Source organism: Lepisma saccharinum, chromosome 22 (assembly GCF_977018435.1).
Source record: "Lepisma saccharinum chromosome 22, izLepSacc3.1, whole genome shotgun sequence".
NCBI lineage: Eukaryota > Metazoa > Arthropoda > Insecta > Zygentoma > Lepismatidae > Lepisma > Lepisma saccharinum.
The window spans coordinates 32,862,787-32,885,321 of NC_139250.1; the positions used below are offsets into that span (position 1 = coordinate 32,862,787).

Consider the following 22,535-nt stretch of genomic DNA (forward strand, 5'->3'; position numbering starts at 1 on the left):
CCGTATTTATATACTACCGCGTCTCTCTTTTCCCAATCATGAAAAAATATTGTATTTGTGCATTTTCAATTTGGCAAAGACTTATGATGTCACAGACAACTAGTGTCAGACAGAAAATAAACTAACCTTGATGTGCCAGGACCTGGCAACATTTAAGAAACTGATAGATTTATCAACAAGCTAGAAATACCATAGCAACTAGGAAAGATAGTGGAAAAGATGTCTTGAAAATTTGCAATATGTGATTTAAAGTTTAATAAATTGATGTTTAGTGCGTGTTTCCAAGAATAAACCTGGTATAAAGGTGAAACAGTAAGTTTTGTTTTCCACGCCTTGTAATTGATAAGAGTCTTGTGACGACATGCGGAGTGAAGGGTAAATTCCTGAACTTAGTGAAAGGTACGTAACAAGCTTCCGTGTCAAATGGCTGCTTTCGAAAATGCAGAATACGGGGATATCGTGTGTTGTTACGGGTTTTGTGATGGTGACGCTGCTGCAGCACGAAGAGACTACCACAGGCATTTCCCTAACCGTCATTTACCTGACGTGAGCGTGTTTGGTACGACATATCGGCATATTCGAGAAATGAGATTGGTTCAACGATGCCAAGGTGATGCTGGCAGAGCCCGAGTTCATGATCCTGTCAAAGAGGAGGAAATCGTGCAGTGTTTTCGAGCAGGCGGCACTGCTTCAACAATAACTGTGCCGAGGCGACTTGGCTTGACTCGATGGAAAGTCTGGTTCACTGTGCATACAGCACAACTGTATCCATACCATTACATGACATTGAAAGCTATTGAGGAGGGAGATCCTGTCAGAAGGATGGATTTTTGTCGATTTTTACTACATACCGACTGAAGACCCCCATCATCTGACAAGAATTCTGTGGACGGACGAATCCAAATTTGACCGCGATGGTATTACGAATTTTCATAATGTGCAATTTTGGGCCCCTAAGGGTCATAACCCAAGAAAATCTAAAGAAAAGGCTCGCGAGAGAAAATTCTCACTAAAAGTGTGGATGGGAATCATCCACAATCATGTGATCGGGCCATTCTATCTGCCACAAAACCTCAACGGCATTACCTACAAAAACTTCCTAAGGGAAGGATTGATGACGCTGCTGGAGGATGTGCCGCTCGCCACATGAAGGGGTATGATTTACCAACATGATGGCTGCTCAGCCCACTATTTCCGGGTGTGCGACAGTGGCTGGATGACAATTATCCCATACGATGGATTGGTCGAGGTGGCCCGACACCCTGGCCGGCGAGGAGTCTGGATTTCACGCCATGCAACTTTTACATTTGGTTAGTCTACAGTACACCAGTGAATTCCCAAGAAGAGTCGAGAGAGAGAATTGTGGCAGCCGCCCAATACATAAGAGACAGAGTGTCAACGCGAGTGACTGTGTCTGAAGTATGCCGCAGGCTGCCTGCTTGGATACGTAACCGGGGGAGGCAATTTGAACAGGATTTGTAGTTTTTGTAACAGTTTTTTCTGACAACCTGGAATCATGAGAATGGTAAATAACATTATTACTTCACTCATTTTCGTTCCTGTATTTCTCACAACCGACAACTTCTTTTCACTTTACAAAGAGGTCTCAGAACGTGCCTTCTCCGCTTTTTATTCCAATTTTTTCCCCAAGCCGTGTGCCAGTTGACAACATTTGCATCTTTTTGGAGAGCGTATGAAACGAGCAAGTTTTTTCCATAATTTTTACGCTAAGTGTGTTACCATTTTTTTGAGTAATCCTCTTCGATTTAAACAATAATTTCCAAATTTCTTCATGACGTGTGCTCCAATGAGTGTTTCTTTCTGTGGGTATGGGAATTTTGGGCATTAATTTTTTTCCCAGTAGTCACTCATACATCAGCTGTTAGCAAAGTGTCAATTAAGTGCCCAGGGTGTAGTAGTTTTTTCACAATTAGTAGATTTTTGGTCGCGAGTTGGAATATGTCCCGAAAATCTACAAACTGCAGTAACTCGAAACCCATTGATTTCCGATCCAAGGTGCAATGGGGCAAATTTGTTGCATATGTGCTCTAGCATTACCCCTTTCCAGGAATAGGTCGAATTACCAATCACACTGTATATTTAAGGGATGCCTAAGTGAATGTTGTTACATCGAAAAACAAATTAGGAAACATAATAATCATTAGATAGAACATGGCTGAGCACAGTGTGGTGTTCACCACATCACCTCCACCAATGTTACCTATTCAAATCCTTACATGTCCCAATAGCATGGTGAAATGCATAGGGCAGAGTTTTATCTCTTATGCTTTCACCATGAGCATTAATGTTCATGTAGTTTTAAAAAATATATACAACTGGCTACTTAAACATGTCAACTTACAGAATCACTTTCATCCACTGAATTAACAATCTTAGTATTGTCTAGTGCAGGACTGTCTTCGATATCGTTGACCAGGTCCAATTCATTCAGTTCTCCATTCTCGATGGAATCTCCTCCGCTGCTGCGGGGCTCCATTGATGGCATTCGCTCCAACAAAGCCGATCGGAGATGGTCGTACTTCCTGAACAGCTGAGAGAACTCCACTCCTCTCTGCTGCAGCTCAATGTGCAAGTGACTGCCAAATGTATCAATGATCTGCCTGATCTTACTGAAAGATCAAATATACAAATTATTTAAATTCACACTGTTAAAATTTACTTCTTACACAAATTGTATAACCTTGCAGATGGACTGATGTGTAGTCAGTCGTTCAGACAATGATAAAGTCCCTGGTGTAAAATTTACAGACATTGCTAACCAATACTGTACCAATCTGATATAAAGTTGCAAGTTTGACCTTTGATTTCAAGTGCACTTTAGGTTAATTGGGACTGGACCTACAGTTGCAAGAGGAATTGAAAAATAATTGTCCCATATATTTTTTTCCAGAATCATCTGTAAATATGACCCCTGTTAAGCCCAAACTTAGCATTCTTGTTAATATTTATAGAAGAAGAAAAATTGTATGATAAATACTCAGTGGATCTCTGACTATACATTTTCTCCTTTATACATGTACCACAATATCAAAATGCTATAAAATTTTCCATGATTTATTCATTTTTCTGAATTTTAAATATTGTAGCCACAATCTCCTGAAGAAAAAAAATGTATAATAAAGGATCTATTGTTAGAGGCATGCATATTTTGTTTTGACAAAAACACAAAATTTGAAATAACATGCTGTAATGTTCATTTTTCATGTTTCTGAAAGGTGTGGGGCAGGGGCAATTAACTCCTTGTAGGAAGTGAGGAACTTCCTACAGTTCACTTATACTTGCTTCCAGTTTTCTACTTTTTAGGAATTTAATAGTAATGCACGTTATAGAATTATGTTACTCACTCCAGCTGCAGTCCAAAGACGATGGACACATAGGCTTTGCTGCCTTGCCTGAGGAACCTCGCAGGGAGCACTACAAACAGATGGGTGAGAAGTAGAAAAGGGGCAGGCAGGGGGATAGTTGCCGTTTTAAAGCATCCAGCGAGGAAGCATCGAGCGTTTCCTCAACCAGTGATGCAAACCCCAGTAAAATGGCACTAAACCTAGCACAGTTTGATCTTCGTTGTCACCTAGCACCTTGCTTTTGGCATAATAGTAAAATATAGCATAATCTGCAAACGTGAGTCTCTGGGACAGGGAAATGTAATTCAAAGGAATATGTTTTCAGGAAATAAAAAGTAAAATTAGGTCCAAATCTTATTTTTACTTCACCAACAGAAATGTTTCAAGGGAGTATGCCAACACAGCAACAAGCTTTTTATAACTATGCCACAACACATCTTCTATCCTGCCAGATTTTGTTCGTGAGGAAATATTATGGCAGGAAATCTGTAGAAGGTTGGCTGTTTTGTCACGAAATAATGCAAAATGAAGTGCAAAATGTGAAATAAAACTCTTTAACATGAAATTTTAGTTTATTTACCAATGCAACACTTTCTGAAGTTTGAGTTATCCTGTGAGTTATGCAACTCATGGAAAATTGATTAATTCTGCTGTAAATATTTGAGAAGCAAAAATTGACCCCCTTTATACAGGAATAAACTTAATACTCTGGTAAGTACATAAATGTGCTATTAGAAGGGATATGTTTATTTTGTGTAATAAGTGCAGTTTATAAATCAAATTTATGATTACAATCACAATTTTAAAACCAAATTGTCATTTTACATACTGCTTTTGAGCCCAGTATTGCCTCTGTTTATTTATCATTAAAAAAACAAGTTAGGCAGCATTCAGACCAAGGTAACAAGCAACACATGACATGGACAATGTAAAAAAGTATTTTCCACACATGAGTGACCAACATATTGAGGAAACATGGTGCAGTTTGTGTCACTTTTGTGTGAAAAGTTAAATGCATTTATAACAGTTTGTTTAAAATTAACACGTGTTGCTTGTTGCCTGTTGTTTGTCATTTCAATCTGAAAGCTGCCTTAAAAGTAAAGACTTACTCAGTTCCTGAATGGAAGCGAGTGCTGAGCTTAGTCAAGGAGAGCAGTGCATATTGTTTTGTGATAATACTATTCTGGGGAGACCAGAGGAGCCTCTGGTAGACATCAATCACATCCTCTTCCGAGACCTGCAAAAGAAGAAAAAAAGAGCTAGGTGACACCACCATCTACACTCGTGTATACATTGGTGATTTGGTAATAATTAATTTCACTTTTATTTTTCAACATAATGCCCGTTAAATTCAACACACTTTTCCCGACAATGTTCTAATGGAATTAAACCAATTTATACAAGAACATTTTGTCCTCCAAGCCATTTCCTGATATTTGGAAATAGATGGTAGTCACATTGGTCTTGACAAGTAGGCTTGTTAAGAGTTTGGTATTTAAGTCCACTTTATGCACAGATAGGCTAATTAGGACTTATGATTTCATGATGGATGCAGTAAACGCAAAGATTACTTACGTGAAATTTAGAAATTTTGCACTTCCGCATTGCACAATTTATGGTTAAATCCTATTAATTTCGAAGATCCACTGTCTTCATTCACAAAAGGGTACGGACTAGACGTACAGTTTAAAGTGGGATCCAAACCAATGTGTAATGTGCCTTCACCAGGAATTGAACACCTAAGACCCCTTGATTACAAGGTGATGCTGTTACCACTATGCCCTTGGGAAGGCATGCTTCTACAATTCCAACTTTAGTTCATGTAAACTGTTAATGTGTGGGTACGTGATTTACTCTAGTGAAAGAACTTTCTTATTGGCTAAATGCAGTTGGTCTTACTTAATTTTGTCACTCAAACTGTGCAACAAATCAAGTCTACTTGCCAGTAATTGTTTTTTCTTTTCCCAGGTAGTCAATAAAAATTATACCCCATGCATACCACAATACCCTGGCCATGATCTTTCCTGAAGATATGTGTGGATTGTGCTCTCTCAAGAGGAAGAGAGAAGGACTCTGAAACAATGGGATATGTAAAGGTAAAGTTTAAGTTTCCCTCCCGTGCATATAGCACCGTGCCATGAAGGCACATTTAGGAGATGTGGGGGTAGGAGCCACACATTTTTGATCTTGGCCATTTTGGATGTGATGTGATCAACACCATGCTCCAGCCACATTTACCTACAGGGTTGCCCCGCCAGGTACTCATTGATTTGAAGCTGAGTGCATCCCGGAGCTGCTTTATGCAGGTGCCAGGTCGGAAAAATTCTGACCGTTAAAAGCTTACACAGTTCAAAATGAATCAACCACCACTGACAATGCCAGCAGATGTCTTGCGAACAAGACCTTCCATTTGCAACTTACCACGACAGAGTTTTCATCAGAATTGCCACTTAGCAGAAGATCGCCATACTCCCCAATGCACCATGTTGCAATCTGCGTCAAGGGCTGCCTGTCTGCTGTGTCTCGCTCCAAGGCACACCACAGTTGTTCCACGATGTAGGCTTGCTGTGCTGTCGATTCAGACACCAACTGAATAGTACAGGACACAACATCGTCTCTCACATAATTGCCAGCCTGGAGAGAGAAAAACAATACAAAAGATGTGAACTCGATCTTTAATCTCACAAATAGTAATTTATATGCATAGTAACAGAATTTGAGTACAACGGTAATTGACTAAAGCAGGAGTTCTTACTGTATGGTCTGCGAACCTTCAAACCTCACTTTCCTAACCCTCGAGGTTAATCATGATGATGAATGATAACATGAAATTGATGAACTACTTTCTGATGACCGCTAATGTTTACTTATTGAAACCACGACTACACCATAAATTTTAAATCTAGTTTGTTTTGCAAATCAACTCCACACTTATTTTTTCTCATGTCTTCAGTGCTGCTTTGTGAACCTGAGTACAGGCTAACAACACTTTACACTACAAATTTTCATTAATGTAATTTTCGCAATAACAGACAAAATTTATCTACTAAATATATATGTTACATTACATTAATTAGCTACAACCTAAAAACATATTTACAAGTATCTGAACTGACTTTAAATTTTTGAACATTAGTTTATTACTTTTATAATTCAATCATTCTTAGTATTAAAAATCTTCAATATCTGCAATCAAAAATATTTAATTCTGCATTGTATAATCTGGAAAAATTGCTCAATATAGCAGTCATTCACAATGCAGAACTGAAAACATATAGTCACAGGCCAATGGTATGTTAGTTTACTGATGGCTACTCACTTCTTAGGGATGGCCCAATGTGAAATTTTGGCCGATACAGATATAACATTTAATGAAACTGATAATCGATATTCTACTGATCCGATATAAAAATCCAAATTGAACTTGAAGAGCCTCAATGGTTCATTGACCTCCTTAATAAATGTTTGTTTCTAAGTGACTGCAGTGCAAAAGAAGTTGCATATTTTTTTTAAAAGTAAAGCTTGGAGATTTGCCATTAAAATTATAACAAAAAAGGAGAATTTTGCACTAAATAATAAGATATTTATCGATATATCGGATCGATAAAATTATGACTATATCGGCCAATACAGATAGAGTACCAATTAATGTGTCCCATACCTAAATTTCACATTGTAACTCTGTAAAAATCAGTCAATATACGAGTCATTCACAATGCAGAACAGAAAACATATATTTACGGGCCAATGATATATGTTACTTTACTGCTGGGTCACTAACTGCATATAAAGATACTTTTGATTTTGATTTGGTTTATTTTACTTCCCTTTTCTGCTATTTTTGACTAATCGGGAAGATGAGGATGAGTGATGATGCAATGATATTGATGTTGTTGTTGTTGAGTTGGTGTTTTAAGTCCACTTTATGCACAGTAAGGCTAATCGGGACTGGACCTACAGTTTAAAGTGGGATCTGAACCACTTGTGCCTCCACCAGATATCGAACCCGGGACCCCTTGATTACAAGTCGACGACGACATCACTGCGCCATCGGGGAGGCCACAATGATATTGATGAAAGGACAATCACAAGCATGGGCCAGATTCGAACATGGGACCCCTGGCATCGTAGCATGCTGTGCTAACCACTTCACACACACATATATATACACTGTGGTGCCTGGTTCTAATACACTGAGCACGGCGGCTCATACGTTATTCAAACATGGTGGGCTGTTAAACAGGTTATGTAACAATTCTATTTTCCACATTTCAAGACTACTTACAGCTACAAGCACTTTAAGTAAGGTATCCAGGTGCCACCTCTTATTGGGTGAGTACCGCTCTGCAGCCAAGACAATGTTGGATGAACACTGGGCCTTGAATTCCGGGTCAGCCTTCTCCAGGAAGGACAGCAGCTCCTTCATCACTGTGCGGATGTTGTCACTGTTCACCAAAGCGAAGCTTAGCTCCATTGCTCGCCGACGGATGGAAACGTCAGGGTCCTGGAAAATGAAGAGTAAAACTCACACTGTGAAGACAGAATAAAACAGATCATTCTACCACTTTATTTGATAAACTCGTGTGTCCCCTCCCCTTTTGTACTCGTTTGTCCCCTCCCCTTTTGTACATGTAAATTGGTAGTTCGTAACACTTCATGTGTTATAGCTAGAACCACATATTTATGGTGAATAAAAGATCAAGATCTCAGTACAAAAAATTGACATATTTTGGGATCAAAAGCGGTATATAATTTGGCATTTCGGTTTTAAAATGGTGAATAAAAAACTATATTTAATTTAAAAACTATACTTATTACAAAAAATTAACATTTCACTTCTAATAACACATTTATACAGTTATCATAGTATGAAGTTTATTACTGCGTAAAGGAGTCCATTTTTGCTTCTCAAATATTTACAGCAGAATAAATAAATTTTCTGTAATTTGCATAACTCACAGGATGAGACCTCAGAAGGTGTCATGTATGTAAATAAACCCTATATTTCATGTTTAAGAGTTTATTTCGCATTTTGCAGTTCATTACGCATCATTTCATGACAAAACATGGTAGCAAAATGAACCTCTCACCTTTCAAACACATAGAAAATTAACACTACAATATGTTATTCCACATTCCTTGTTTTCGTCGAAACAAAAATATACAAGTCCCTAGTTATAGCACATTGGTCATTGAAGATGGCCGTTCTACTAGCCACATAAAACAAATACAAACAATAATTTATAATTTAAGATGACAGTCTTAACTGTCAGAATATAAGTTTCAATTCTTGTTTAAGTCCACTTTATGCACCAATAGGCTAACCATGAATGGACCTAGTTTAAAGGAGGATCCAAACTACTTTGTGCTTCCACTGGATTTTGAACCTCGGACACCTATATTACAATGTGACAACATTACCACTACACACTATTGCCCACAGAAGTTTTAACTTGACAATGCTGGTGTGAAGTCAATGAAATGTCTGAAATTGCAGATCCTTCCTCATGTTCCTGCTCTAACAGGTAAGATGAATGTGCTTTGTTCAGCATGTGGTGTTTAAATCTATTTGGGTGAACTAAATAAATATTCATGTCAGGTGAAAACTATTTCAAAATGGCTGAAGAGGACAAATAGCTGGAAAAATTAACTTGTTCCAGCAATATTAATTAGTAAAAGTTTTCTTTCAACTTTACAAGTTATTTGATACCTCTCTCATAGTTATGAATAAAGAGCACTTTAAAGTAATATAGATAGTACGTAAACATACCTTCAGGCATTCTAATATTGTGCTCCTGTGCCTCTGGACTGCAGTTGTATCTACAAAAACTGTTTTCAATAGTGTATTTAAGGCTACATAGCGGATATTTTTATCATTATTTAACAAGAATCTTCCAAGAATGTTAACTGCTAATACCTGAAAAATATCAAAGGACGAAACAGAGATTAGTATTATTATATTAGGCAGTGGAAGCATTACTACTACAAATTTTGCACAAGACACTGTTCACACTGAACATGTAACTAATTTATGGCTTCATATATTTTCTCAGCTTTCCAGTTAAGTTATTTCAAGATGTCATACTTATGAACTCATAGAATACCCATGCCCAGTATAGCAGTTTCGCTTTCTTATTTCTATTTCAGTTAAGAACACGGTTAATGACCCTTTTTATGGCCTAGCTATTGCCTACCGTAAAGCAGATAAAGGATAGCTAAAAACTACATATTTCCAGTAAGACAGTTTATCCAGTAAGACAGTTTATTTAAAGTAAGGTTAAGCATATTTTTCAACATCAATAAAAATTTCATTTCTCTGATGCATTAAATGATTTCAACAAGTTACATATGATTATACATAATTACTTAAAATAGGTTAATTTTTTTTAAAATAAGATGCCATTTGCTCATAAAAATTGGAACTACTTGCTTTAATGACAGCAAACAAAGAAAAATACTCTGCAGGGCTACACCAGGCAGGGATTCAAACCTGCAAACTTTGGTGGCAAGGCCATGAGTTGATCACTCCAATCCCCAAACTCAATGCAAATGAAGACACTGAAAAACTAACAAGTAACGTAAGGCAATCAGCAAGGTCCCACTCTTTTTATTTCCTCTCGGACGTCTAAAAAGACAATCTCGCCCTTGCCTCCTTGACATCTGAATTTAAGCAATCACCTCACCTGAGTCATGTAACGACATGTTAATGACAATTAAAAAAGACAATCACTCTCCTCTTTGTAAAATACAATTAACTGATTATCCGTGAGACATTCAATTAATAAGAAATCATTCATTACGGTCGAGTAAATACTGATTACGCTGAAGTTAGAAGACTTAAGTTCACTTTGAATTTAATATGCACGTTTTTCATGTCTGTGAAGAAAATTCACATGGAATTCCCAGTGCCAAAAATTTACAGTGGAACCTAGATTTTACGTTTTTCAAGGGAAAAAATTTATAGCTTTTGGGACCATGCACATTGAATGTAAAATCTGGGTTCCAATGCATTCATAATTCCTGAAATTGAAGAAATATGCGCTCAGTAGATACCCAGACACGCAGTCAATACGACTAAAACTTTGTGAAACAAGCCTCCGTAACATGACTCAAAAACTGATTTGGTCTAGGAATTAATTCATGCGCCTGGACAAGAGATGGTGTAACGAGCATATCGTCCCACAGTTCAGTGTATCCACACATGCGTTGAAAACTCCTGTCAGCGCGCATCGTTCGTAGTATAGGGCAGTTGATTGACGCGTCAACAACAGCATTTTGTAGTCAACTGAACATGGCGCAGTTCGTGCCAGATAAAGTGTTTTTGCGGGGTGTTCTGCTTCATTACTTTAACATGCAGAAAAGTGCTACCGAAAGTCATCGTATTTTGGTGGAAGTGTATGGTGACCATGCGCTAGCTGAGCGAACGTGTCAGAAGTGGTTTGCACGGTTTAGAAGTGGTGATTTCGGCCTGGAAGACCAAGAGCGACCTGGACAGCCAAAAAAATTTGAAGACTAAGAATTGAGAGCATTGCTCGATCAGGATTCATGTCAAACGCAGGAAGAACTTGCAGAAGCATTAGGCGTTGATCAAACAACAGTTTCCAAACGCCTCAAAGCCATGGGAATGATTCAAAAGATGTCACATTGGATTCCACATGAATTGAAAGACAGAGACGTTGAAAGACGAAAAACCATTTGCGAATTGCTGCTTCAAAGACAGAAAAGAAAGGGATTTTGCATCGCGATGAGAAGTGAATCCATTACGAGAACCCAAAATGAAAAAAGGCCTGGGTGAAGCCAGGTGAACCAGGTCCATCACAACCGAAACAAGATATTCACTGTGCAAAGGTTATGCTGTGCATATGGTGGGATATGAAAGGTGTGGTGTACTATGAGCTGCTGGTGAAACTATTAATGGAGAACGTTATCAACGACAATTAATGTGTTTGAAGCAAGCTCTGGCCAGGAAACGACCAGAATGGGAGAACAGACATAAACTTATTTGTCAACATGATAACACTCGCCCACATGTTGCAAAACCGGTCAAAACCTATTTAGAAAATGTCGGATGGGAAGTTTTACCCCACCCGCCGTATTCACCAGACGTTGCTCCTTCGGACTACTACTTGTTCGATTGCATAAATAACGATTTGATTGGACAGCGGTTCACTTCTTCAGAAGATATCGAAAAATGGGTCTCTGACTGGATCGCTTCAAAGGATGAGGACTTCTTTCGCCACGGAATCCGTAACTTGCCTGACAGATGGGCGAAAGCGGTGGCTCGCGATGGACAATATTTTTCTTAAGGTATTTATATATTTTGTGCTTGAACTACAGCTTCAATGTGTGCGTAACAACCGCACGAATTAATTCCTAGACCAAATACTAAGGCCCACCACATGCCGGATCTGACACAACGCGATGCGACGAGTCATTTTTGTTGGAAACCGACTCTGGGAACGTTTAACATGGGGCTCTTATGAGTCGCTGCACACCGGACGAAACATTTGACTTGAGTCACGTTGCAATGGATTGTGACAAAACAGTGAAGGTCCCGGGAATTTGTTCTCGCAGGAGCACGATGCAACAAAACGTTCTGCGGATGTGCGAATCCTTTCTTCTCAGTGCACCACCTGCATGTGACTCATCACTGTATCATTTGACAGCACATATTAAATGCAGGTTTCACGGTGCGGTCAAGGTTTAAAATAGAGCTACATCCAGAGAAGCTAATAGTGCTTGTGGAAGTGAGGCCTCCGCTGTACGATTATTCATCGACTGTGCACCATAATGACAAAATTGATGCGCTATGGAGTGAAGTGGCACAGGAGATGAATTACATTACAATTACATTACGTGGAAAAAATAGGCTTATTACAAATTATCTTATGTACAAAACATTTCATAAATTGTAGAAGAAAAACAATCTTCAGGAAAGTTTGATATTATTGCTCGAATAACTATGTGGTTGTAGTACGTGAATTAAACTTTTCCTTTTTTGGAGCCGGAATACAGTGGAACTCCATTCTGGCAAATCTCTGTTCCTGCTGCGACATGGCACATCCATTTTATTTATTTCATGCATCATACAAAAGTCCATTCTTTGTTACATTAATTCTTGTAAAGAATAGATGAAATGGATAAAAGAAGGTTCTTGTAATAAATTTGTCTCCTGTCGGTGGGTGGACCGGAAATGTAGAAAAAAAATAATATATTGCAGTGAGTGCTATTCGATTAAGATGCAAATGAGACCCCAATTTCCTGGAATGACAGATGTTGCGTTTATACATTTACTTTGGATGCAATAATAATAAAAATCAGTGTTTTTTTCAGGCAGTATGCAACAGCACGCTGTACAGTATATGTATGTATGCATGTATATCTGTGTGTGTGTGTACTTACATGTATGCATGATCATTTATATACCACAATATATAAAGCAGTTCTTGTAGGGTACAGGAAACTTTCTTTCCAGAAAAAAAAGCATTGATAACAACAACAAATATTTATTTTGTTTTGTCGGAAGCAAAGTGACTTGTCGTGTCATATCTCTTTGTGTCCCATCATGTTGCATTGCATCGTGACTCATCATATCTCATTGTGTAAGATCCGGTGTGCGACTGGCCTAAGTGGCAACATGTACATAAGTGGTGCTTTTCTGGTTTTCGTTCACACCTCCACGACTAGCAGACATTTACCTCATTTCTGATTGGCAGAAGAATCCCCGAGCTGTAACTCGCATGATAAGGATAACAGGTTGAAACAATTGTGGTTAAAAAAATACTTCCCCCATAGTGTCTTAATACCAGTAGTCATATGGGGAAGTGCATCTTTCTTTCACGACGGTACATTGATATGATGCTTTGGGTGCTATATTGGCAGGCATTTCATTTCGCTGGACAACCCCTGTACATAGTATTAGAAGAATTACACATGATAATCTGTAATTTTTAGACTAAAAATCATTACTACTTACTCTCAAACCACTTTCAGACTTTATATCCATTATAGATAGTACAGTCTCATACAAAATGGTGTTTCCTACATTTTTACTAGTTTCAGTATTTGTTGCTACTTGAGCTAGGATATCATTCATTGCTTCAGAAGCCTCTGTATCATTTTTGCCTAGTCTTCGTAGTAGGCGTAGTATTTTGACCTAAAAATAAAATAGCAATTAGTGAAATCATGAAAATAATTAATGTGTCCATGCTACTTGGAACACAAGAGGAAATACTGCACACATAACAAACATTGCATCAATATTCAATTAACAAGAATTCTTATAAATATCACATTAACATTTAGATAAATAACCATTAATTACAACCTGGTCTTGGCCTGTAGTTTTGTGTTCTCTCCGTGTACATGTTAAGTGGTTGTAGCACAAACCCAATTCTTTACTTTATCGGAAGTCCATCATTGGCCATAGAGTGTGTAAGCTATGGAATTTATAAAAAATAACTGGCCCATTTTTAAGTAGTTATTATTAACGTATTATGGCAAATAAGCTCACTAACGTGCATTAGATAGGCTAATGCTCTTGTTTATTTTCATAGTTTAATTATAATACTTAACTGCTATGGATGTTTCCCCAAGTGCATGTCGCTTTGCTACCAGAGACCAAGTTGTCAAGCAGACTTTCTTGCTCGGACACGAGGCCCGAGATTATATAGCGTGTGGCATCAGAATATGTGATCAGAGTGCTGTCAAGTTGTAGAGTTGTAGCTATGAAATGGGGTACTGATAAGCATGCCCCATCTACTATGTTGATCGAGAGAAGAATAACTTTCACCTATTGCCAAAGTCGACCAAGAATTCCCCTTACTTAGGTCAGCACTGGATAAAAGCTCTTTGTAAAGGAAAAGATTAGCGGATAAATTATCCGTGTCTTCAGAATAATCATTCCCGATATGCTGGGGTGGACAAGCTTATGCATATGGTGATGATTTCAGCTGTGCACCAAGATTGATGGTCAACATAGCAAGACGTTTGACAATTTAGAGCTGTCCTGACATTATTTCACTCTTTAATGTATCTTGTTTGGTTAAGAGTGTTTGCACTGATTTCTAATTTTCTTTCAAAATAATATCAATATCTGATCAAGAATTTAGGATCACCATTCCTCATTAGGTAAAAGCAGCTCTTTTACTCAGTTAAACTAGATAATGGCTTTTACAGAGCTTCAGCACTGCTAAACTGTTAGCTCCCTCACTGTAGGTTTATGTGATCTTAGGTGGGAACTCCAAAATTTCTGTGTTGGTCCAGCATCGGGAAAACAATTGGGGATCTACTTGAAGGCAACAGGGCTGCAGCGTAGCCAGTTAGTTAGCGCTCTCGCATTTGGTGCGAGAGGTCCTTGGTTCGATTCCTGGTGGGAGGTCCCAAAATTCCGGCATTAACCCAGCATTGTGAGGACACTTGGGGAGCTACTTGAAAATAAGAAGTAGCGGTCTCGTCTCAAAAGACAGAATAAAAACCAGCAATGGGACTCAATGTGCTTACCACAAATAATCCAATTACAAATCTGCTCTGGTAGGCCTTGGCATGGTTGTTGAGCATGGAGTTTATTCAGCTCTTCACACATGCACTACTTTTGGCGTATTCACAGTAAAATTTTGCGTAATGAACAGAGATAGTAAAATATAAAATAAATCAGATTGTGGTTCCTTACCTGCAAAAATGGATCACTAACACCTGACACGTCATGCTCAGGGGAGTAGCCAGCAAGAATTAAATTCTTCAGTATTCGCACTAGATTCGAAACAATCTGTAATAAAGCAATGAGAATTACTACACTACAGCTCGAAAACCTGATACAGGAAAATATAAAATCTAGGACCTTATACAGATTAATAAGTGCTGGTTTAAAAAGGCGCATCTTTGTATTTTGTAAAATTCCTGATGTTTCAATTGTTTTTTGTAGGTGTATTGGACCGAATTCTTTGCTCTTTGGGCTCAGGCTATGGGACGCATGCAGGTTTCAGTCTCTTGACATGAAATATGACAACTTTTCTCCTGAGACAGTGGCCACTCTAGGACTACGATACAATTAAAGTATAATTCCTGGTTTTCAAAGCAAACTTTCTACAAATTCAATGGTAAAAGCAGATATTTTCTCTATTTCAACCTTACGTATTACCCAGTGGCATGTACTGAGTCCAAGATCTGAGCTATCTCACAATGTCACGTGGTCGTAGGCTAGGAATAGAAATAAATTTACCAACTCCTAAGAAATCAGGTTGGGAACTCGTAAGAAATCAGGTTGCCAACTCATAAGAAATCAGGTTGCCAACTCGTAAGAAATCAGGTTGCCAACTCGTAAGAAATCAGGTTGCCAACTCGTAAGAAATCAGGTTGCCAACTCGTAAGAAATCAGGTTGCCAACTCATAAGAAATCAGATTAACAACTCATAGGAAATCAGGTTGCCAACTCCAGAATCAGCATCATCATCACACTGATATGAATAATATTATTTACAATTTCTGATCTATTTTTTTCCCATATTTTATTCTCTAGACTTCAGGCTTCGTAGATAGCCTATCTAGCCTAGAATATACGCTCCTGATATTACCGCTTCTTACCACCCACATACTTACGCACACACAAATATATTAACACTACAAAGGGTCTGCCTTTATGTGTACAATTTATCCAAAAATTTCTAATTCAATTCAATGGTGTGTATATATATTTAATTTAAAGCGCGGAGTTTACATTTGCCACTTCACATATTCAGGCTAGAAATACACCTACAAAGACAAATCACGGGATATAGTAATCTACGAAAAATTGTTAATTGTAAAATTTATCTAATCAACTTCAAGATATCTTGCAATAATCTTCGGCCTGTAGATAGATTGTTCTGCAAGGACCACTAACAAAGTAAACAGGTTGAGAAAATTCTGTTCCATTTTTATTTTCTATGAAGCTTTCTTTTCCTGAAATGTGAAAAAACCTGCCTCGTGACATAAATAAATATGTATAAGTTCAATAATATTTGGATTAATAAAAGGTGCAATTTTTCACGTCTACGGAGAAAATTCAAGCATAATTCCCGGAGCCAAGGAATTCCTGGTAAGTAGCCACCCTGTTTTGGCCAGCGTGGGGGATCAGTGGGCTATTTCGTTACTTTTTATGTATATAAACATCAAATATATATGCCATGATTTCGTAAATATCTGTTATCCAAAAATGCAATTTTCTTTAACCCATTATAGTCACCTGGTCACACACATTAAACAAGATGGTGCAGGAACCATTGATGTTCCTCAAGCAATTTTAGCAATTGGACATCAGATCACTAGAATATTAGTACAGTCAACTCTCGATTCAACGACCTTTCACAGTTCCCGGAAAAAGGGTCGTTATTTCGAAGGGGTCGTTATTGGAATTTGCACCAATTTTCAGCTTAAAGGGAGCTCAAACGGACACAAAGATGCCTAGGAGATGGTAACACCATTTATCCTGGTAGTTATTCAACCTGTTATGCACAGGATGCATGTTGTGAGAAGGAAAATAGAACATGAAAAAGTTTTCACAAAAGATAATTTAAAATAATGTTACTTTGTTGGCTCAGTCGGTAACGCGTCTGACTACCATGCTAAAGGTCCCGGGTTCGATTCCCGGCCGGTTCAAATCCGGGAACTTTTCTAACGGTGGAAGCGGCCCCGGCGCCTACCCAGCGTCGAATAACATGGGTACCTGGGGGAAACCCTGGGGGGTAAAGGCGGCCAGGGGCGTGATGCTGATCACATCACCCCCACTCACGACCGGATCAAGAAAGTGTGGGGCGTTACCCCCACACCCCCTATACGCCTTCATGGCGTGGTGCTATGCACAGGGGAACACTTTACCTTTTTTTTTTTTTTTACCTTTTGTTACTTTGTTTCAATTGTGCACAGTCGTTGCTTTTCCAGGAAATTCTTACAATTCTAGTTAATGAGAAACCCGTTTCCACTGAGACCTATGGAAAGGAAAACAATCTCTCGCTTATTGCAAGCGAAACTCGAAGAATCTTGACACCAGTCAGACTGGTGCCAGCAAAAGTCTTGAGATAATCGGGCAGAATGAATGTTGGATTTTATACGGGTTTACTGGAGCATTGTCTGTTACAAGATTAACTGGTAAGATTAGATCTCTCGGGAGAAACAACACAACCTCTCTAGGTACCAGACAAAAAAATAAAGGCAGGCCTGTAATTTTCATTCTGGTTCGGCTGTGTAAAATACATCGTAAAAAAAAGTCACTTTTCTTTGCTTCAACCAACTTCATTCACCCTCCTTCCCCATTCAAGGGAGCAGTCCAAACTCCTTCCTTGACTTGCATTGTAATCCAGCGTGAAAAAGGAAATGCGCAACTTGCGATCTATTTTCACCCAAAGCATATTGTAGGACAGGTCATTAAACAAGGTGGCAGTTGATAATCATTCGGGTTTGGAATTGAATTTCACTTTTAAACTGTATATTTAGTCCCGATTAGCCCATCAGCATAAAATGAACTGAAAACAAGCTTTATGAAACTGCGCATTTTCACATATCAAAATGGTAGATCGTTATTTACTCTCACAAAACAATAACTTTTTTCTTCGCCCTGGATGAGTCATCGCTGTTATCTGCAAGCAAGAGCTTAGCAGACGCTAGACAAAACACTGGTGTCGTAAAAACAAAGAGACCGGCTGGAAGTTCGAGCAACAGGTGGCGGAAGAGAAAAGTCCCAGCATTTTAAAGATAACGCAACTGTCGAAGACGGAACTTTTAACAGCAGTGTAAAGAAGAAAGAAATGACCCTTGCTTTACCACGCAACAGACAATAATACGGGCAATATTTCCTATGCAGACAACAGCATTAAAAAAAAATATATAATAAATAAATTTTAAAAAACAACTGAATTCTGCAATTATCAACATTGCCGTGCACACCAGTGGCGGAGAATGAGCTGGGGAAAGGGGGGTCCCTTTTTGTTTTACTTGTTCTATGGTTTTTGTTCGTTTTCAAGAATATATTCAGAACTGGTTGCCCCATTTTAGACGTCAATGGAAAGGAAGAGGGATGGGTCCTTTTCCACCCTCGCCTGTAATTAGCCCGCATCAGCAAGAAAATCGTGGCTGAAACAATCTGCATCGCACCCCCTCCCCCCCACTACGTTTCCTGACAGGAAAAGAGGGAGAAGTCAGTAAGCCAACGGAACACTTTTTTAGCAGATATTACGACATCGACACAATTAGGAAAACATATGAAGTGGGAAACGGGAGTTATGATGCACGTAAGATCGAAGTAAACTTTTGTGGAAACCTGGATGACAACGCATTAAGTGGGTTGACGATCTTTAGTTCACCTATGTGGTTTTGATTATCTCTAACAGTTTCGCTTTTTTATGAAGTGTTGCAGGGAACAAAGAACACATTTTGAATGAAAGCGGTTACCGGAAGTTGTCGGCTACAAGGCCGAGAGTTGCTCACTCACGGGAACCTGCTGAACTGGACAGATGGGCCAGACTTCCAGGCGCCACACATCTGTATTTTCGAACATTTCTGCGATCTTATCTCTCAAGGTGGTGTATTTATCGATGAAAGAGCTTGACCTGCCATACACATTGGCAAAGACTGCAAGTCCAGCAGTCATTTCGGGCTGCTCCCACCCTCCCCCGCGAGTTTTCAGCAGCTCTTAGGACAAGGAAACAAGTCAAGTCGATTTAAAATAACATCCAAGCACATTCGATCTTCTCTTCTCGTGTATCCAAGAGAAAGCGTGGCAAAACAAGCCTGGCGCCTTGGGTAGCGGCCGTCGGGTGCAGGGTAACATTGGTGCGCTTGAGGGAGGGGAGGGCAGAGGTCAAGTGCTATTGGATATCACTCAAGCATGGTGTGGTGGTGTCTATTTTTAGTTCAGACCCAATTGTGAGCGGTAGAGCGCTCGTGAAGGAAATGAGTGGGGGAAAAAACAACGCATTTTTCGGCCGATTTCCTTCAATTTTTCAACTTTTTTTTCTTCAAATTTTTCTATCTTTTTCTAAATTTTTCACGGTTCCCGGGAAAAGGGTCGTTACTTCGAGAGGGTCGTTATACCCGGGGTCGTAGAATCGAGAGTTGACTGTATCAGGAAATTTTATATTGGTACTTTATTAGTATTGTGTCGAGTGTGCTCTGTGGTGGAGTGTGCTACAATGGCAGGAGTCCCACATTCGAATCCCTGCATGGGATTGGTGGTCTCTGTAAGTGTGCCTTCATCAATTTCATTGTATCATCAGTCATCCTTATCTTCATGATTAGCCAAAAGTGGTAGAAAAGCAAAGTAAAATAAACTAAATCAATCACTCAATTTATTAGTATTCAAAAAAGATTCATATTGGTCAGTCCATAAAACTATATGTTTTTGAGGTAATGTAGTCTGTTACCCATAACTTCATTACGAACAGTAAGAATACGTATGATGTGAAACGTTAGCTGCTCAAGTTTACTTGGGATAGCATAAAAAGTGTGCTTGGGATCGACACAACTCAGGGTAATTGGGGAAGACATTAATGAAGTGTTTGCCATATTATGTTGGATAGGGAGAATATTTGTATTGCTATATAAACATTTTATATCAGTCAATTGATACTACTTACTGAAAAAACAAAAAAAAGGAAACTCACCTTCTTGAAATGCTGCAACATGTCAGGACTATGTTCACACATTTCTGTTATTAAAGTTACACCAGTTATCAATACACCTACAACAGAAAAAAAATATGAGTTACATAATTAAACAATACCTAGTCTGGCCATAAATACTGTTACAAAGTTCCAGAGGCTGCAACACTGTCCGTTGTGAGGCGAATGAACGAACCTGGTGGTGGAATGTGCAATGCGCAATGACTCATTGTGAGTGCTGCTGTAGAAAGGTGGACACGTAACCCATACAGGCAGAATGGAATGGGTAGCAGTGATAGCGCTACGCAGAGTTGGAAAACCAGCGAGTGAAATTTAAAAAACTGAAAATTAGTCGCATGTTTGTGTATCGCACAATCCAGTGGTTCCTTGATACCAGAAGCTGTGAAAAGAGTGGCGGCAAGTGTGAGGAGAAATCCCGTATGGAAACAGGCAGTGATAGCCCGTGATATGAACTTCTCCATGCGAACGATGCCCAGGATACTCAGGGATGATCTTGGTCTTAGCTTACCGACGGTCAACGGGACACTTTCTGACGTTGCATCTGAAGGCGCAAAGGAAGAATAAATGTGCACGCCTGCTTCAGTGGTACGTGAACAATGAGCACAGATAGATTCTCTTCACCGATGAGAAACTGTTCACCATCGAAGAGAGTTTCCATCAGCAAAATGATAATGTGCATATATTATCAGTACTTTATAAAATATTTAAAAGTACTTACGTTGGTGAGTATGTGGTTTCCGTAAAACTACGTTTCGGGATATAACTAATCCCTTCATCAGGTGGACATACTATGCCAATATGCGTCAGACTACTATTACGTTAAAATCCTGATGGATGTATCCATAAAAACACTAAAACAATTATACTCGGAACATGTTAAAAACCACTTTTTCAGGAGTGGCTCGGTAGACGCTGTACAGTACACTGAAGAAGCCTCTCATGGAATGTCAGAAGTTGTACGGTGCATTTCCCCTCTTACTTCCCTTGGGTTACGTCATATCTAACTCGAAATCTATTATTTCGTGAGACACGTTAACCACAGCCGAGGTGACCTGGAAGCCAATTTTTTAACACAACAATGGGAAAAAATCGACTTCCAGGTCACCTCGGCCGTGGTTAACGCAACGCGCCTTGCGAAATAATAGATTTCGAGTTAGATATGACATAACCCAAAATAACTTAAGGGGAGGGAAAAGAAGTAAGAGGAGGAAATGCACCGTACAACTTCTGACATTCCATGAGAGGCCTCTTCAGTCTACTGTACAGCATCTACCGAGCCACTCCTGAAAGTGTTTTTATGGATACATCCATCAGGATTTTAATGTAATGGTAGGAATAAGGCACTTTTACACATTCAGCAGCCTTAAGTCATTTTTTAACCTTTTACCTATTTTTACCATACCTCTAGATCCACACCGTATCTGAAGCAGCCAATGTCATAATTAAATTGGCATAGTATGTCAACCTGATGAAGGGATTAGTTATATCCCGAAATGTAGTTTTACGGAAACCACATACTCACCAACATAAGTACTTTTAAGTATTTTATAAAAACTTTTTTATATTGTACTGATAATTTGTACTACGTGAGTAAGTCGCACCTGCATCAACATGAAGATAAGGTGTATGTCTCATCATCTCGGGAAGCTAGGGACAAGGTTCCGAAAATCCTGAGAGGCCATCATCCCGCATCAGTCATTGTGTGGTGGGGAGTCAGCAATCCTGGCACCACACGTCTTCATTCTTGTGAGAAAGGCATGAAAACCGGTGCTCGGGTGTACCAAAACACTGTGCTGGAGCCTATAGTGAAGGACTTGACCACCACCCCGTTCAGAATGCCTAAATGGACTTTCCAGCAAGATTATGCTCCTGCCCACAAAGCGAAATCAACCCAGGAGTGGCTGGAGCACAATGTGCCTGACTTCACATCCACTGCTGACTGACCCTCTCTAGCAGCCCTGACCTTCCTGACCTTAATCCCCTTGATTACAAACTGTGGGCAGTGCTTGAGGGTACTGCCTGCAGGAAGAGTCACCCCACAGTTGCAGTTTGAAGCGCTCTTTATTGGCTGCAGTGGGGACATTTCCTTTGGAGACTGTGTGTGCTGCAATAGACGAGTGGCATGCCAGACTCCGAGCCTGTGTGCATGCTAACGGCAGACATTTTGAAATATGATTGGTGCAAACTGTTGTAGGACCATGTATGCTTCACATTATTTATGCATATTAAATTACCTTTCACCATATTGCTGGTTTTCACTTTTTCCTTTGTAACAGTATTTCTGGCCAGACTAGGTAGATACTTTTACATTATGCAAATATACCATATTTACTCATGTATAATGCGCACTTTTTCCAAAATGTTTGCCCCCAAAAACTGTGGTGCGAATCATGCACGGAATAATTCAGACAGCCAACATGAAACCGTACGGGGTCTTTCCATGATTTTGTGACACTTGCATTGATTTTTCATGTTTACGGAACTCTATCATGTTATATATCGTTGTAAAGCTTGAATC

At 39.1% G+C, this 22,535-nt stretch overlaps 1 protein-coding gene across 4 annotated transcripts in view; it reads right to left on the minus strand.

Moving 5' to 3' along the window:
- AP-1gamma (adaptor protein complex 1, gamma subunit) overlaps positions 1-22,535 on the minus strand; it is a 101,690-nt gene that overhangs the window by 28,733 nt on the left and 50,422 nt on the right. For all 4 annotated transcript variants that reach the window (XM_083144154.1, XM_083144153.1, XM_083144156.1 and 1 more), the window contains 8 exons: positions 20,000-20,076; positions 15,037-15,132; positions 13,342-13,521; positions 9,136-9,282; positions 7,651-7,869; positions 5,787-5,999; positions 4,475-4,602; positions 2,363-2,630 (listed from right to left, as the gene is read on the minus strand). In XM_083144154.1, coding sequence (XP_083000280.1) covers positions 2,363-2,630; positions 4,475-4,602; positions 5,787-5,999; positions 7,651-7,869; positions 9,136-9,282; positions 13,342-13,521; positions 15,037-15,132; positions 20,000-20,076 — 1,328 coding nt within the window. The remainder of the gene's footprint in view (positions 1-2,362; positions 2,631-4,474; positions 4,603-5,786; positions 6,000-7,650; positions 7,870-9,135; positions 9,283-13,341; positions 13,522-15,036; positions 15,133-19,999; positions 20,077-22,535) is intronic.